This window comes from Sciurus vulgaris (assembly GCF_902686455.1).
Source record: "Sciurus vulgaris genome assembly, chromosome: 16".
NCBI classification, from domain to species: Eukaryota; Metazoa; Chordata; class Mammalia; order Rodentia; family Sciuridae; genus Sciurus; species Sciurus vulgaris.
Window position 1 is genome coordinate 588,728 of NC_136477.1, and position 13,880 is coordinate 602,607.

The following is a 13,880-nucleotide window of genomic DNA, read 5'->3' on the forward strand; positions in this document are numbered from 1 at the left end:
CCTGGTAGGCAGGCGTCTTTGCCGCACAATCATTCCTGGGAGTGGGGGTCTTTTTGTCCCAGGACTCAATCTTGCCCCCCTCCAAGAACCATCTGGACTCTGTCCAAAATCTGCCTCCCTCAGGCTCCTGGCCATGGCTGTGCAGCCAGCTGCCTTGGGGGCTCCAACCCCTTGTCCTATACTAGGGTCCTGTACGGGGAGTGTCCACTGCACATTTCTTTCTACCTCAGGTCTGACTTTTGATGCCAAAAACTGGCCCGGCTATCTCCCAGGTACTCAGCATGCCAGCCTGGCCCTGGCTCTGGCCTCTGGCAGCTCAGGAAGGGGCCAGGGACACTTCCACCAGCCCCTCAGATGGGGGTCTCTCTTGATGGTGCACGTATTGTGTGCATGTGGGGACCCACTGCGGTGGTGTGTGGAGGTCCAGCCTTGCACCAGGGCTGGATCCTGACTCAGGGGACTTGGCCCTTGGCTGCTCAGTGATTGTAGGACACGGGGACCTGGCTGGCCATGGAAATGGTAGTCTGTGGGACCCCATGTCCCAACAGGCAGAGGCTGTGGGCCCAGAGCAGCCTGCCTGTCTCCTGGCCAGTCTGCTGGTGGGAGTTCCAAGGAGTGTCTTTCTGGGGCACAGCTCAGCACCCCCCCTGTGCTAACAGATGGAAAGAGCGACCCATCCAAGGCCTGAGGGACCTGGGTGTGTGCACTGCCCACTGGCATTGTGGGTCTTGGGCAGGCGCAGTGCTGGGCAGGGCTGTCCTCAGCACTGTGGGGTGGGGGACGCTGGGTTGCTGCTGGAGCTGCGCTGTGCAGTCGGCTCTCTCCCACCGTTTCGCCCGCCTTCCCTCATGTCTTTCCCTTGAGTTTTAGACTTTTGCATTTTTCCTTGGCAAACATGAACTCAGTCTTTCATTCTTCATGTTCAAAATTTCAGCTTCTCTGGGGCTTGTCAGAGGGCGTGCAGATCACGCCCGAACTCAGGTAAAGGGGAAAAACTTAAAAAAAAAAAAAAAAAAAAAAAAAAAGGTATAAACTGCTGTCTACCTCTGGCTGGGCCCCTGTCACACCGAGGCCAGGGCAGGGTGGCCTGCATCCATCTCAGTTTTTGCAGAATATTCAGGTATTAAAAGGAAAAAAAAAAAAAAAAAAAAAAAGATAAAAAGACCAAAAAAATAAAGTGTGATTTTGAAATTTAAAAGAACACTGAAAGTTTACATTTTATAATAACATTATTATGCAGATTGTATTTAAACTTCAGAAATATTTAAGACAATTGTAACCATGTAAAGCTGATGAGATATTAAAACAAGACAAACTCTTCTGACTTTAACAGAAAAATGTCTCCTGTGCTGTTTTGGGGCTCAGCACCCTTGGCCTGTGCCACGTGGGTTGGGCAGTCCAGCGGCATCCACCTGGAATGACCCTGGCATGACAGGAGTGTGCATGGCGTCCCTGCTGGGTGGGTGCAGGCCAGGGGGATGCTCAGCCCCCTGCTGGGCCCACTGGGCTCCACGCGTCCACACTGCTGCAGCGCCCCAGTCTAAGCCCTGGCTCGGAGGTGACTCCCTGCTGCACAGCTGTGGGTGCTGGGCAGCTTCCAGGTTGTGTGACCGGCGCTCTGTGGCAGGTGGCCTGCCCCTGCCTCTATGCCCTGGCAGGTGCCCTTCCTGCCGACTGAGGCAACCGTCCTGCTCTTCTCAGGTCTGAAAATCTCCTCTTCATCCTGTGTGACCCGAACACAGAGTCTCCTCCTACTCAGCCACCAGGACGTCACTGTCCCCTGGGTGCGAGCATGTGACTCCCTGCCTCTGCCCCTGGGGACAGCCCAGCAGCAGCCTGCTGACACACCTGGGGCTCCCTGCTCCCAGGGCCTCCCCTGGGGTCTGCTTTCCCTCCAGGGCTCATCGCCTGCCTGACCCCAGGGTCCAGGAGCAACATGGCATGGCCTCCAGGAAACAGGGCTCCCAAACCGGGAGCAGTGTCCTGGGAGCCAGCTGAAAGAGGCTTTCCTCCCTGTCTGACCTCACTATTCACACTCAAGGGCAGCGTGGCCAGGTGGGCAGGCCCCAACTGTGGCCACCTGGCTCCCCTGCCCACAAGTTCTGGCCAGGGCTGGCCTGGGCTGGTGCTGCCCCAAGGCTGCTGCCGTGATGGAGAGAAAAACAACTCCCTCTCCACCCACCACAGCCGGCTGGCTCCCGAGTGCTCACCTGTGGCCCTTTATCCAAAGCCTGCAAAAGGGAAAAATGGCATTTCCCACTCCCACCAGCCCCCAGACCCCCAGGGAGATAAGGACAGGGATCAAAAAAAGAAAAAAGGCCCTTTTCCAGCAAAGTAGACAGTCCAGTCCTGGAGCTTCATTCCTCAGCCAGGTGCCTCAGGGAGGGGGCTGGGGGGCCCTGAGGCCACACAGCCCTGGGAATACAGCCAGGGTCCAGCCCACATGGGTCAGCAGAGCCCAGGGGCTGGGCTGGTTGCAAGGCGGGGCTGGTGGCTGAGAGTCACCTGTCCTCCCTCCGCCCCCACCCCAGTCCCCGTGTGGACCAGGGGCTGCCCTGAGTGAGGCTGGGGTTGCTGGGGTGGTCTGTGCTCCAGTGTCCCTGGCTGCTGCCCCACCCCCACACACTCCCTGCCTCAGATGTGGGACAGGCGCCCAGCTGGCACTGAGGTCTAGTAAGTGGGTGGTCTGGGGACGCCCCCAAGTGTGGCTTTTGTCCAGCAGCTCTGACAACTGGTCAGTCCTCATTCCAGGAGTCAGGCTGGGGGTGGGGTGACCTCTGACCCCCACAAGGCGGCCCAGCCAGCAGTTCCCCGAGGGGAGGAGGGAGGGCCACACTTGCCTGGCCTGTGTGGGGGATGACCGCAGTCCAGCTGCCCAGCCCACCCTACAGGAGCATCAACCACTAGCACCTCTGTTGGGCTTGGAGTCCATACACCTCTGCTAGACACCCGCAGGGCCTGCCTAAGATTCTGGAACCCAGGAACTTGGAAGCTTCCAGTCCAGACTCCCCCCATGGCAAATATTAGCACTTACAGAATCCCCTAGGCAGTACCCCATGAAGAGCAGCAGCATCTTCCCAGACAGGTGGGGAAACCGGGACCCAGAGCTGGACAGTGACCTGCTCAGGTGCAGAGGAGGCAAAATCGGCCCAGGGTCCCCAGCTGTGCTTGGAACAAAGTTAACAGTGGAGGTGAGCCTGCCATTGCCTGCTCTGCATGGAACCCAGGGTCTCGGGTGTGATGCGCGTGTAGATGGAGCCACATCCGGGCCCCTGATTTCTCCTTCTTTTTCTTATTTCTTATTTCTTACAGTGACTAAGAAAGCAGGTACAGGGCCTGAGTACCATCCCAGAACCCAAAACCAAACACGGTGGCCACGTCGGCCACCCCTGCCTGCATCCAGCACCTTCTAAGAGGAGGGAAATAAAAAACAACGAGGTCCGCGGCCGCAGCGCAGTGGAACAGCGCCCCAGCACCGGAGAACAAACAACCCCCCGCCAACCCTCAACATTCTGGGGAAGGAGACAGGAGCCGCTCCTGGGGCCGGACTCGCTCAGTAGAAAACAAAGTCCAAACTGGCCACCCGGTCCGGTACGCCCAGCGCCCCGCCTCGGTGCTGCCGCAGGGCCTCCGCGCGCGCCTCCCCCGGCACGCCGCGCTCGGGCCGGGCTCGCCACGGACGCCTCCTCCCCGAAGGCCGCCCGCAGGCCCGGCCAGGTGCGCCGCCCCGCTCCCGCCGCGGCTCGCGCCTGCCCCCTGCCGACCGCACTGCGACCGGCGTCCGCGCCGAGCGCGCCCCGGGGCGCCCGCGCCGCGCGCACAGAATTCTCCCCGCCCGGCTGGGTCGCGCGTCGCCGCGCGTCGCCGCCCGCACCGCCCGCACCGCAGGCCCCTAGCCGCAGGGGCCCGGCCGGGAGACTCGTTTTCGCGTGAATTCTCCCTTCTCCGCGCGGAGCCGCTATCCCACGCTATACACTGTTACGGGTGGGGGTCTGGATGCGGCTTAGTGGCCCAGCGCTTGCCCAGCATGCAGAAGGCTGGGTTGTATCCCCAGCACCAAAAGAAAAAAAAAAAGTCAAATGTAAAAACCTCCGTTCATAGACGTGGCCTGAGGTTGGCAGCTGTGACCTGAGGCTAGTGGCTACTCGGATGGAGCTGTGACTTGTTGAGCTTGCACCAACTGGCCCAGGTAGAAAACTTAATTTTAAGGCCCCAGAGGTAAGGTCAAAGGGGAGGTAAACACTGATCAATAAAGTAAGCATTAAATCTCAGTGGACTACGTGCCAACTAGGTCTATTATGAGAGGGTCGTTTTGTTGGTTGGATGGTGCTGGGATGGAACCCAAGGAGCTCCTGCATGCTAGGCAAGCTCGCCACCACTGAGCCCCAGCCCTAGACACGCTGTTGCTGGCTGTGTAGTCTGTTCTACCTGCATTGTCTTCGTGGAGGCCTGGGAGGTGAGTACTTAAATATTTGAACATTAAAAAAAAAAAAAATTGATCCGAAGCCAGGCGTGGTGGCCACGCCTCTAATCCCAGCGGCCCGGGAGGCTGAGGCAGAAGGACCGCAAGCTCAAAAGCAACCTCGGGAACTTAAACCTCTGTCTCAAAAAAAGAGGGGTGGGGGCTGGGGATGTGGCTCAGTGGTTAAGGGGCCCTGGATTCAACCTCTGGTACCAAAATAATAATAAGTGGAAGACTGGTCATTTGGCCAGAAGGAAATGACCAGATCAGACTAACAACTTGCAAGAAGGCCTCGGAAGAGGTGACCATTCAACAACTCCAGCCGAGACCCTCGACTCTCGGTGGAGCGCTCGCCTTGGCTGCGCCACCTAAGGCAAGTACGCATGCGCGAGTCCTCCAAACCGCCCCCACCCCGCCCCGGAACAGTGCAGGTGCCGCTCTAGCCCGCGATGCGCCAAGGTCCGCGTCTCGCTGGGGGTGACACGCTTCCGGGGCAGTGGCGGTGTGGCAAGATGGCGGCGCCCATGGAGGTGGCCGTGTGTACGGATTCGGCGGCGCAGCTGTGGAGCTGCGTGGTGTGGGAGCTGCACTCGGGCGCCAACCTGCTCACCTACCGCGGCGGCCAAGCTGGGCCTCGCGGCCTGGCGTTGCTCAATGGCGAGTACCTCCTGGCGGCTCAGCTGGGCAAGAACTACATCAGCGCCTGGGAGCTGCAGCGGAAGGTGCGAAGCGCGGGACAGGGGCTTGGGGCCAGGGCGGCGCGCGGGACCGGGGCTTGGGGCCAGGGCGACGCGTGGGGCCTGGAGAGGAGCGGGGAGGCCAGAGGGCGTTGCGCGCCTGGAGTCCTAGTGGGGAATGGATGGGGGGTGTCGAGTTAGGGAAGCATGCGCGGGACGGTGGGCCCGGCGGGGCTCTCTGCGCATGCCTGGGGCTGAGGGTCGAGTCCTGGGCGCCCGGCGTTGCTCATGCTTAGCTGGGGGGAGAGTTCTCTTGCGAGGATTGTGCAAGCGCGAGTGCGGTTAAATTTGGTTAAAGGGGAGAGTAGGGTCCTTTGTATCTTGTGATTTTGCAGGAAAAGGGAGAGGGTCCGAAATCTCTGGGAGCCCCCTGGGAGGATAACCCCAGAGGCTTATTTATCCCACAAAAAGACACCTTCGTTATCTGAGCCTTTCCCACCACGTCTTCTCTATTAGTAGCCCCAGAATGCAGCCCCCAAAGCTTCTTGCCGCCCCGCAGACCTGCTGAGATCACTCTGGGCAAACGCTGCTCCGTGTTACCTGTCTCAGGGTCACAGTAGGGTGAGCAGGATTGGAGTGGCCGCTGGGCTCCAGGTCCAGGGCCTTCGCCTTGCTGAACTGTTGGTTCACTCCCCGCCCCCCGCCCTCCCCAGCGCCAGTTTCTAGCACTCTGAACTTACCAGTTGCCTCTGCTCACCCTCCCCTGCCTCTCAGCAGAAGCTCAGGGTTCTGTCGTGTGTCCCCAGGATCAGCTCCAGCAAAAGATCATGTGCCCCGGACCTGTCACCTGTCTGACCACATCACCCAATGGCCTCTACGTTGTGGCGGGAATTGCAGAAAGTATATATCTATGGGAGGTAAGAAGGTGCTTCGGAGTGACCCTGGGGCCTGGCAGTTGTGCAGATCTCACCCACACTTTGTCCTGCTTCCTCCTTCCTCAGTACCCTGGAGAATCTCGAGTCCCCAAAGAGCCTGAGTCCTCCTGGGTAGAGCACAGTGTAGCCTAGGCCCTGGACACACTGCCATCTTGCAGGGCTGTCCCAGCATTGGCAGTGTCTCTTCCAAGCAGTGGACATCGCCTGGCTTTGAATCATAAAGGGGTCAGGTGATGTTCAGCCTCTCTTTTCTTATCATTGGGAAAACCAGGTGATGGCCCCACCCACCCCTTCACACACCATCTAGCCCCTACCCACTCGTCCACTTCTGCAGAGGGCCAGGGGGTCAGTGTTTTGGACTTGTTTAGGCCAAGTGCTCAGCTCTGGCCTGGCGGGGAAACAGTCCTAGGTAACCTGTAACCGTGGGCGTGGTTTCCTGATGTCCACTGGAGGCCTACGTGGAGTCAGGCCTCAGGTGGATTTGGCCCTGGGTCTGTTACGAGCTGTCAGTTGTGTAGGGTGGTCTGCACCCAGTTTGAGCAGGGGGTGCAGGCGATACAGGGTTCGAGGCCAAACACTTGCCTCTCTCCCCCACTCTGATCTTGTCCCTCCTCTCAGAGTGGCCAGAGCACTGGTCAGAGTGTGAGAGTTCTCTGAGCCTTCAAAGGGCCAGAGGTGCTGGACGTCGCCCTCAGCCCACAGTGCTGGAAAGCGGCTCGGGCACAGAGAGGACAACAGGGATGGGCTTGCAGCTGCCCGCCGGGTGGCAGTCCTTGCCCTGTTTGCCCGGAACCCAGGGTGGGCTGCATGAGGGCAGGAAGTCTGTGGCTCTTCCCCTGGGGAGGCATCAGGGCTCCCTTCTTGCTGAGGGTGGGCTGCAGCAGCTTCTTGGAGCCTCTCTGAGCAGTGGCCTGACTGCCCGAGGGGTGGGGTTGAGGGTGTGAGGAGGGAACCGGAAGCCGTAGAGCAGAATGGGACAGCTCAGGGTGCCTGGGTCTGCCTGTGTGCGGGCTCCCAGGGACAGGAGTGCAGTGTGGCCCCATCTGCCCAGCCTGGTGTGAGCTGCCCTCTTCCAGGTCTGAGCTGGATGATGCAGAGGGCATCATTTAGTCCTGCACTGCCCTGGGCAGCAATGCTTGTGGGGGGAGAGTTGGGAGAGGAGGCCCAGAGAAGGGACGTGGCCTGCCAGGCTGGGCGAGTCTCCTGAGGCTGCCAAAAAGGCACCATAGTCGGCTTAGAACAGCAGGAAATGGCCCCTCTCAGCCCTGAAGCCCAGAGCAAGCTCCGGGTGTGCAGGTGTGGGTAGGGTCCTTCCTGCTGCTTCCCTTGCCCGGGCTGCAGGTGCCCCTGGTGTGGCCACGTTCTCCTGTCTGCCCAGCACCGGTGGCGACCCTCCCCGGCTCCTGTTGTTCCGAGGATACCAGTTGTTGGACTGAGGGCCCGTCCTGCTGCACCGTGCCCTGCCTCAGCCGACCACGCACGTCTGCAAAGGCCCTGTTTTTCTTCTTTTTGCTCCTTCCTGCAGTGCTGGCAATTGAGTCGGGGCCCTGTGTGTGTCAGGCCAGCACTCTGCCCCTGGGCTGCCCAGCTTGACCCTGTTTCTGTAGAAGGTCATAGTTGCAGGTTGCGGCCGGGTCGGGGCTTGAACACACTTCAGCAGGGTACATTTTAGCTCAGCCCTTCCCGCGTGCCATGTGAGCGAGTGGGCATGTCTGTCGCCAGCTGCCTCTGCTTCCTCTCCTTGAGACTGGTCTCCTGTGTGCCCATCCGCAGATTTCCAGAGAGATTTCTGCTGTGACCAAGTCTCAAGCTGGTCAAGTCCCAAGCCCAGCCTTCCTCAAGGAACCCAGGCAGGAGCTCCATGCCTTCCCTAGGGTTGACCACCAGTCCAGGGTGACAGTAAAGCAGATGCCCTCCGGCAGCACGTGACCCCGCCGTGTCTGCCGTGCAGCTGGGAGTGAGGGGAGCACCGGCAGTGCTGCCCGTGGAGCGTGGTGGGCCTCACCATGCCCAGGGCCATAGAGCCACCCACCTGGCCCTGCACGGCCGGCCTCGTCCCAGGCAGGGTGGATAGGACTCCTTGCATGTGCTGCTGGCATCTTGGCAGCTCGGAGTGGGAGCAGTAGCCCAGCTTCCTCCTGACTTGGGTGCTCCCGTCCGCTCCAGGTCTCCACGGGGAACCTCTTGGTCATCCTGAACCGCCACTACCAGGACGTCTCATGCCTGAAGTTCACGGGGGACAGCAGTCACTTCCTCTCAGGGGGCAGGGACTGCCTGGTGCTAACCTGGAGCCTCTGCAGGTAGTATGCCCACCCACGTGCCCAGGGCCCCCGGCGGGAAGGGCTGGCGGTGGGGCTGGGTGGGCGGGCAGGTGTTCTGGGTGGTGAGCACAACTCCAGGGGCCTGCACCCCACACAGCGTGCTGCAGGTGGACCCCTCCAGAATCCCAGCCCCCCGGCATGTCTGGTCTCAGCACACACTCCCCATCACAGACCTGCACTGCGGCTTTGGGGGCCCGCTGGCCCGGGTAGCCACCGCCTCGCTGGACCAGACAGTGAAGGTAGAGCCCTGCCCCTGCCGGGCCCGCGAGCAGAGCGGCTGGGTGTTGGTGGCAGGAGCAAGCCAACCCCCACCGGCCCCAGCTGTCAGCCTCCAGGCAGCTCGTGACCCCTGATGCTCCAAGCCCCAAGGGCGTCCAGAGAGGCTGGACAGTCCCAGCCTCTGTCTCCTGGAAATTCCCGCTCAGCCAGCCGTGCCTGTCCAAGGCCCTGGGCCAAGCCTATGGAGGTTTGAGGGCATCGCTGCCCTTGAGACTCTGCTGGTGGGGGCAGGGATTGTCCGGCAGGAGAACCGAGCTCCATGCCGGGAATGGCCGCGTCTCTTGGACCTGACAGCTCCCACCGAGTAGGACCCTGGGGCCAACATGTCCAGGTTGAGGATCCTAGTCCCGAGGGCCAGCAACCCCTGCCCTTCACGGTGCCCCCACCCCAGAGCCCTGTGCCTATTGGGTGCCCATGCCTCCCACCCCCACTGCCCCACCCAGCTGTGGGAGATCTCCTCTGGTGAGCTGCTGCTGTCCATCCTGTTTGATGTGGGCATCATGGCCGTGACCATGGACCTGGCAGAACACCACATGTTCTGTGGTGGCAGTGATGGCTCCATATTCCAAGTGGACCTCTGTGCTCGGGTGAGTGGCTGACAGGAGAGTGGACGACGGTTCCAGTGGGTCCCAAGGGCTGCAGGCAGCTGCTCCCTGGTGCTCACAGCCTGTCTTGGCCTCCACAGCCCACACAGAGGGAGAGGAGCTTCCAGCCAGAGCAGGACCCTGGGAAGGTCTTCAAAGGGCACAGGTAGGGATGGGGAAGGGGGACCAAGGCACAGCCTGGAGCAGGGGCGTGCACTGTCCTTCCTTACGCCTGTCTGTGTCCACCTCCCAGGAACCAGGTGACCTGCCTGTCGGTGTCCACTGATGGCAGTGTGCTGCTCTCGGGCTCCCATGACGAGACGGTGCGTCTCTGGGACGTTCAGAGCAAGCAGTGCATCCGTACCGTGGCCCTCAGAGGTGGGCGGCAGCGGGTCCCCTGCCTGTGCACCAGGGGGTGGGCAGTGGGAATCCACAGAAGGAACGGGCACACGCGAGGACGCGTAGCCTCCTGGGCCTGTGGGCCTGGCCAGCCCACGATTCAGGCCCTGGGTTTAAGGAGCTCTGAGTGAGGGCAGGCTGACCGCTGGTGTCCCACAGGCCCGGTGACCAACGCGTCCATCCTGCTGGCGCCAGTTGGCATGCTGAGCTCCGACTTCAGGCCCAGCCTGCCGCTGCCCCGCTTCAATAAGCACCTGCTGGGCGCCGAGCATGGGGACGAGCCTCGTGGAGGGGGCCTCCCCCTGCGCCTGGGCCGCCACCAGCAGGTAGGCCTGTGCCGCCCGCTCCGCAGTGCCTCCAGGGTGCCTGGCAAGTCCGCCTGAGCTGCAGACGGCCACTCGCACAGGCCCAGGCCCATCAGCACCCCCTCCTGCCAGAAGGCCAAGTGCCCCTCAGCAGCTTCTCAGAAAGACACCAGCTGACTGGCCTGGTGGCCAGTAAATACCAGAACCTCTCAACAGTGCACGGTGCTGACCCTCCTGCCTCCTCTACTGGGGCAGTGGTGGGTCCAGATGGTTCTGGGAGTGTCCTTCCAGGACCCAGGCAGTGTCCCGGCACTTGGCCTGCTCCGTCCACGCTGCAGGGCTCTGCTGTCCTGCCCATGGGCAGGCCTGACAGCTGTGGGCTGCAGAGCTCTGCAGGTGGAGCTGATCCCAAGGCTGACTGGCCCCCTTCCTGGGCAGCAACTTGATCCCACTCCAGGGCCCCCTTCCAGAGCCTTCCTGCCTGCTCAGGTGCTGCTTCTGCAGTGTGACCGGCCCCATCCCTGACGCTGTCCCCAGCACTCTCCCAGCAGTCCTGGACAGTGCAGACTGGAAAGAGCACCTTGCCTTTGTGTCCCATGGTGCTCTTCTGCTTTTAACAAAAGATGATCTGAAAGCCACTTTTTGCTGCCATGTGTCCCTGCCTGACCCAGTGACCAAGAGCACCTTGCCTCTGGCCACCCATCCTCTGAGCCCCGGGCAGTATTCCAGGTGACCGGCCCCACGCGGGGTGGCACAGGCCCGGGATCACTGCGCCCTGTGTTGCAGGGTATGGAGCCCAGCTACCTGGACCGCATGGAGCAGCTGCACAAAGTCATGTGCAGCACCCTGGAGAAGGTGGGCGGGGCGGGGCGGGGCGGGGCGGGGCCCGGGTGGGAGGGGCCCTCCTTCCCTCCTCTCTGACCCCGCCCCTCCCTAGAACGTGCTGGGCGGCCAGGACCAGCTGCGCGTGCGCGTGACGGAGCTGGAGGACGAGGTGCGCAATCTGCGCAAGGTCAACCGTGACCTCTTTGACTTCTCCACGCGCATCATCACGCGACCCGCCAAGTGAGGGCTGCGGCGACCGCCGAACCGGAGGCGGCCCTCACGCTTGGGCCAGTTTTATGTTCTGTTTGGGTGTTTTACCCCTTGTTTTGGGGCCGTTTTGTCTGTGTTGTCCACTGGCATTGGTTGTGTCCCATGGTGCTCTTCTGTTTTTAACAAAAGATGATCTGAAAGCCACTTTTTGCTGCCATGTGTCCCTGCCTGACTCAGTGACCAAGCTGGGACCTTGAGACCCTCAGTGCAGCAGCCGAGGGGCTACAGTCAGCGGGCCCCAGCCCCAGTGCAGACAGTCCGGCAGGTCTGGAGACCCAGGAGTTGCAGGAGGGGCTGGCAGCTCAGTCAGGAGGTCACTGCTGGCTGCAGTGACACTGGGGCAGAGCCAGTGCCAGCTGCCAGTGGTGAGGTACCCCAGGGTGCAGGGAGCCGTGCTCGGCCCCGGAGGGTTGCAGGGGCCTGAGACACCCTTGGGGAGCAGGGCCAGGCCCAGGGGCCCAGCCGGTTGCTTGACCCCTTCTGGGAGAGGGCCACGGGGGCAAGGCTCAGGCTGACACCCTGCCCTGTGTCCCACTGCCGCCCAGCACCAGGCTGAGCCCCTCAGCACTGCTTCCTCCTGGGAGAGGGCGTGGGCACGCTGCAGTCCCCTGCCTGGTGAAGGCCTGCTGTGGGCAGGCCTCAGAAGGGGGCAGACCTTGCCCCCAGGCAGTAGGCAGTGGCGCGGGCCTGTTCTGGCCAACTGACAGCAACATGCTGGTCAGCATCAGGGCTGAGGGAGGCCGCCTTCCCCACCCCACTGGCTGCTGGCCAGTACCTGGAGCCCAGCCCAGATGCCTCAAGAACCTTCCAGAGGCTACCCCAACTGACATCTCTGCCTAATGGTCCAGAAAATCCATGTGACTTAGCTGATGCTGTCATACCCGCAGCCAAGAGCCAGCACTAGGGCCATCTACCCCTCTGAGACTCTGTCCTCACTGCTGGCAGACTGGCCTGGTCACTCCCCTGCCATCCCCCCACCCCATCCTGCAGGGTGAGGTGGGGGACCCTCAAGCCATTTGCCCCTTTAGTGACCCCCCCAGAGGCAGGCCTGTGCCACAGCCAGCCACACCAAGCTGGGGCTCCAGCACCTGCCCCCCAGAGCACCCAGGCTGCTTCTCTGAGAGGCCCGGAGGACCCGTGGAGCCCAGCCCCAAGATCCCCGGCGAGGGCTCCCTGGTGGCCTGGAGCCGCAGGGTGGGGCTGAGCGGCTGAGGCTCCTTGGAGGCCAGGACTGGCTCCCAGGGCCTGAATTCTCCCCCACCCCAAGGGGTCATCCTACCGCTCACTGGGGCTGAGGGTGGACCAGTGGAGGCAGGTCTGTGGAGGGCAGCTGTGGACAGATGGCCACCCCAGGCAGACACTGCTGCCTCTGGCAGCAAGGGCCTTTGAAGATCCTGGCATTGACAGTGGCTTTCACGCCCACGCTGTCCTTGGCTTCCTGCCTGCAGACACTGGACCGGAAGGACGCTGTCTTCTGCAAGTCACAGTGGGGATGAGAGTCCAGGCACACGAGGTGGGACCCAGCTGACCCCATGGAATGGCAGCTGACCTCACAAACCACACTGGCTCTGTTCCTCTGAGGAGGAACACCCCTGGTAGGCCTCAGGGAGCCGTCCAGGGCCAGGCTGGTGTGTGAAGCTGGAGGCGTGGGGCAGGGCCCTCTCCACAGGGTCCTTGGGCATGCCCTGCTCTGCTGTACCCACTCCCTGCCCAGGCCTAGTCAGACCAGAGGCCCCTTGGCCCAGAGCGCTGGGCAGTGACAGCTCTCCTGTACCTTCTTCAGGTCAAGGTCCTCAGGCTGGGTGAGAGCCAAGTGGTGGAGTCCTGTCCTGGGTGCCCTGGGAGGCTGCCTGCAGGTTCGGGAACCACAGGGCACGTACAGCTCCTCAGCACGGGCAGAGGTGGCTGGGCCGGGGAAGGCGAGGCCACTGTCCCTGGGAGGACTCTGGCCAGGGATAATCCGGAGTGGCGGAGGAGCACTGAGCCACGCCCCAGCCCTTTTTATTTTGTATTTTGAGACTGGGTCTCCCTAAGTTGCTGAGGCCAACCTTGAACTTGCAGTCCTCCTACCTCAGCCTCCCAGGGGCTGGGATGATGGCCCTGGCCTGGGGCCTGGCTGGTGTAAGGCTCCCCGTGCAGACCCAGGGAGCTACCACTCCCCCAGCAGCCGACAGAACGCTGTCATCCAAAGCCCAACGCGGCCATGCAGCCGCTTACAGAATGGACTTAGGTGAAGCTGACGTCAGGCCAGCAGCCTGGCTCCTGGGCACACACCCCATGGCTGAAGTGGGGTCCTGGACAGCGAGGGCAGCCAGACGCCTGAGGTGGAGCACCAGCACGCGGTGGCCCAGAGCCCCCCAGAGCACACTCGGTCACCGAGAGGAAGGGCCCCTGGCCCTGCGGCTCCTGCGTGGCCTGAAGACAAGGGCTTGTGACACACTAGACCCAGGAGGTCCCTGGAGTCCCAGCTGCAGAGACGGGCAGCATGGTGGGCGCAGGGCCGGGAGGGGCCGGGCGGGAGCCCAGGGTGGAAGATGGAGAGTTCTGGAGGTCGATGTGGGGACGGCGCCAGCCCTGCCACTACTGAGCTGTGTGCTTAAGAACCTGGAAACGGCAGCTTGTCGCGTGTGTTCTACACAAAACACCCAGTGTTCGCTCCTGGGGCTCCGGCAATGGAGGGAAGCAGGCTGGACGTGGCCTGTGTTCTCCTGCCTCCTAGAAGCAGCTCACGGAAATGTCCACCAGCCTGAGACCAGCTGGTGTCCCCCTCTCTGAGGACTCCTGCTCGAGGGGTGAGGCCCTGGGATGCCGCGCCTGGGCACT

At 62.0% G+C, this 13,880-nt stretch overlaps 1 protein-coding gene across 3 annotated transcripts; it reads left to right on the forward strand.

The window, feature by feature from the left end:
- The first annotated feature begins 3,857 nt into the window (after positions 1 to 3,857).
- WDR18 (WD repeat domain 18) lies at positions 3,858 to 11,201 on the forward strand. Of its 3 annotated transcripts, XM_079115516.1 has the most exons (12): positions 3,858 to 4,189; positions 4,292 to 4,456; positions 4,714 to 5,184; positions 5,946 to 6,056; positions 8,241 to 8,374; positions 8,493 to 8,634; positions 9,118 to 9,261; positions 9,360 to 9,424; positions 9,512 to 9,636; positions 9,817 to 9,983; positions 10,749 to 10,817; positions 10,900 to 11,201. In XM_079115516.1, the coding sequence occupies exons 3-12, from the start codon at positions 4,912 to 4,914 to the stop codon at positions 11,029 to 11,031; spliced, it is 1,362 nt and encodes a 453-aa protein (XP_078971642.1). In that variant the 5' UTR covers positions 3,858 to 4,189; positions 4,292 to 4,456; positions 4,714 to 4,911; the 3' UTR covers positions 11,032 to 11,201. The 3 variants fall into 3 exon arrangements, with proteins under 3 accessions (XP_078971642.1, XP_078971640.1, XP_078971641.1); XM_079115514.1 differs by having other exon boundaries at positions 3,858 to 4,456; XM_079115515.1 differs by having other exon boundaries at positions 3,858 to 4,456; positions 4,717 to 5,184.
- Positions 11,202 to 13,880: the final 2,679 nt, after the last annotated feature.

Excerpts from the sequence above, each read along its gene's own strand:
- WDR18 (XM_079115514.1), top strand. The coding sequence starts at position 4,912 with ATGCGCCAAGGTCCGCGTCTCGCTGGGGGTGACACGCTTCCGGGGCAG. Across the intron at positions 8,375-8,492 it reads CTAACCTGGAGCCTCTGCAG|CGTGCTGCAGGTGGACCCCT; the intron begins GTAGTATGCCCA and ends CACCCCACACAG. Across the intron at positions 8,635-9,117 it reads CGCTGGACCAGACAGTGAAG|CTGTGGGAGATCTCCTCTGG; the intron begins GTAGAGCCCTGC and ends TGCCCCACCCAG.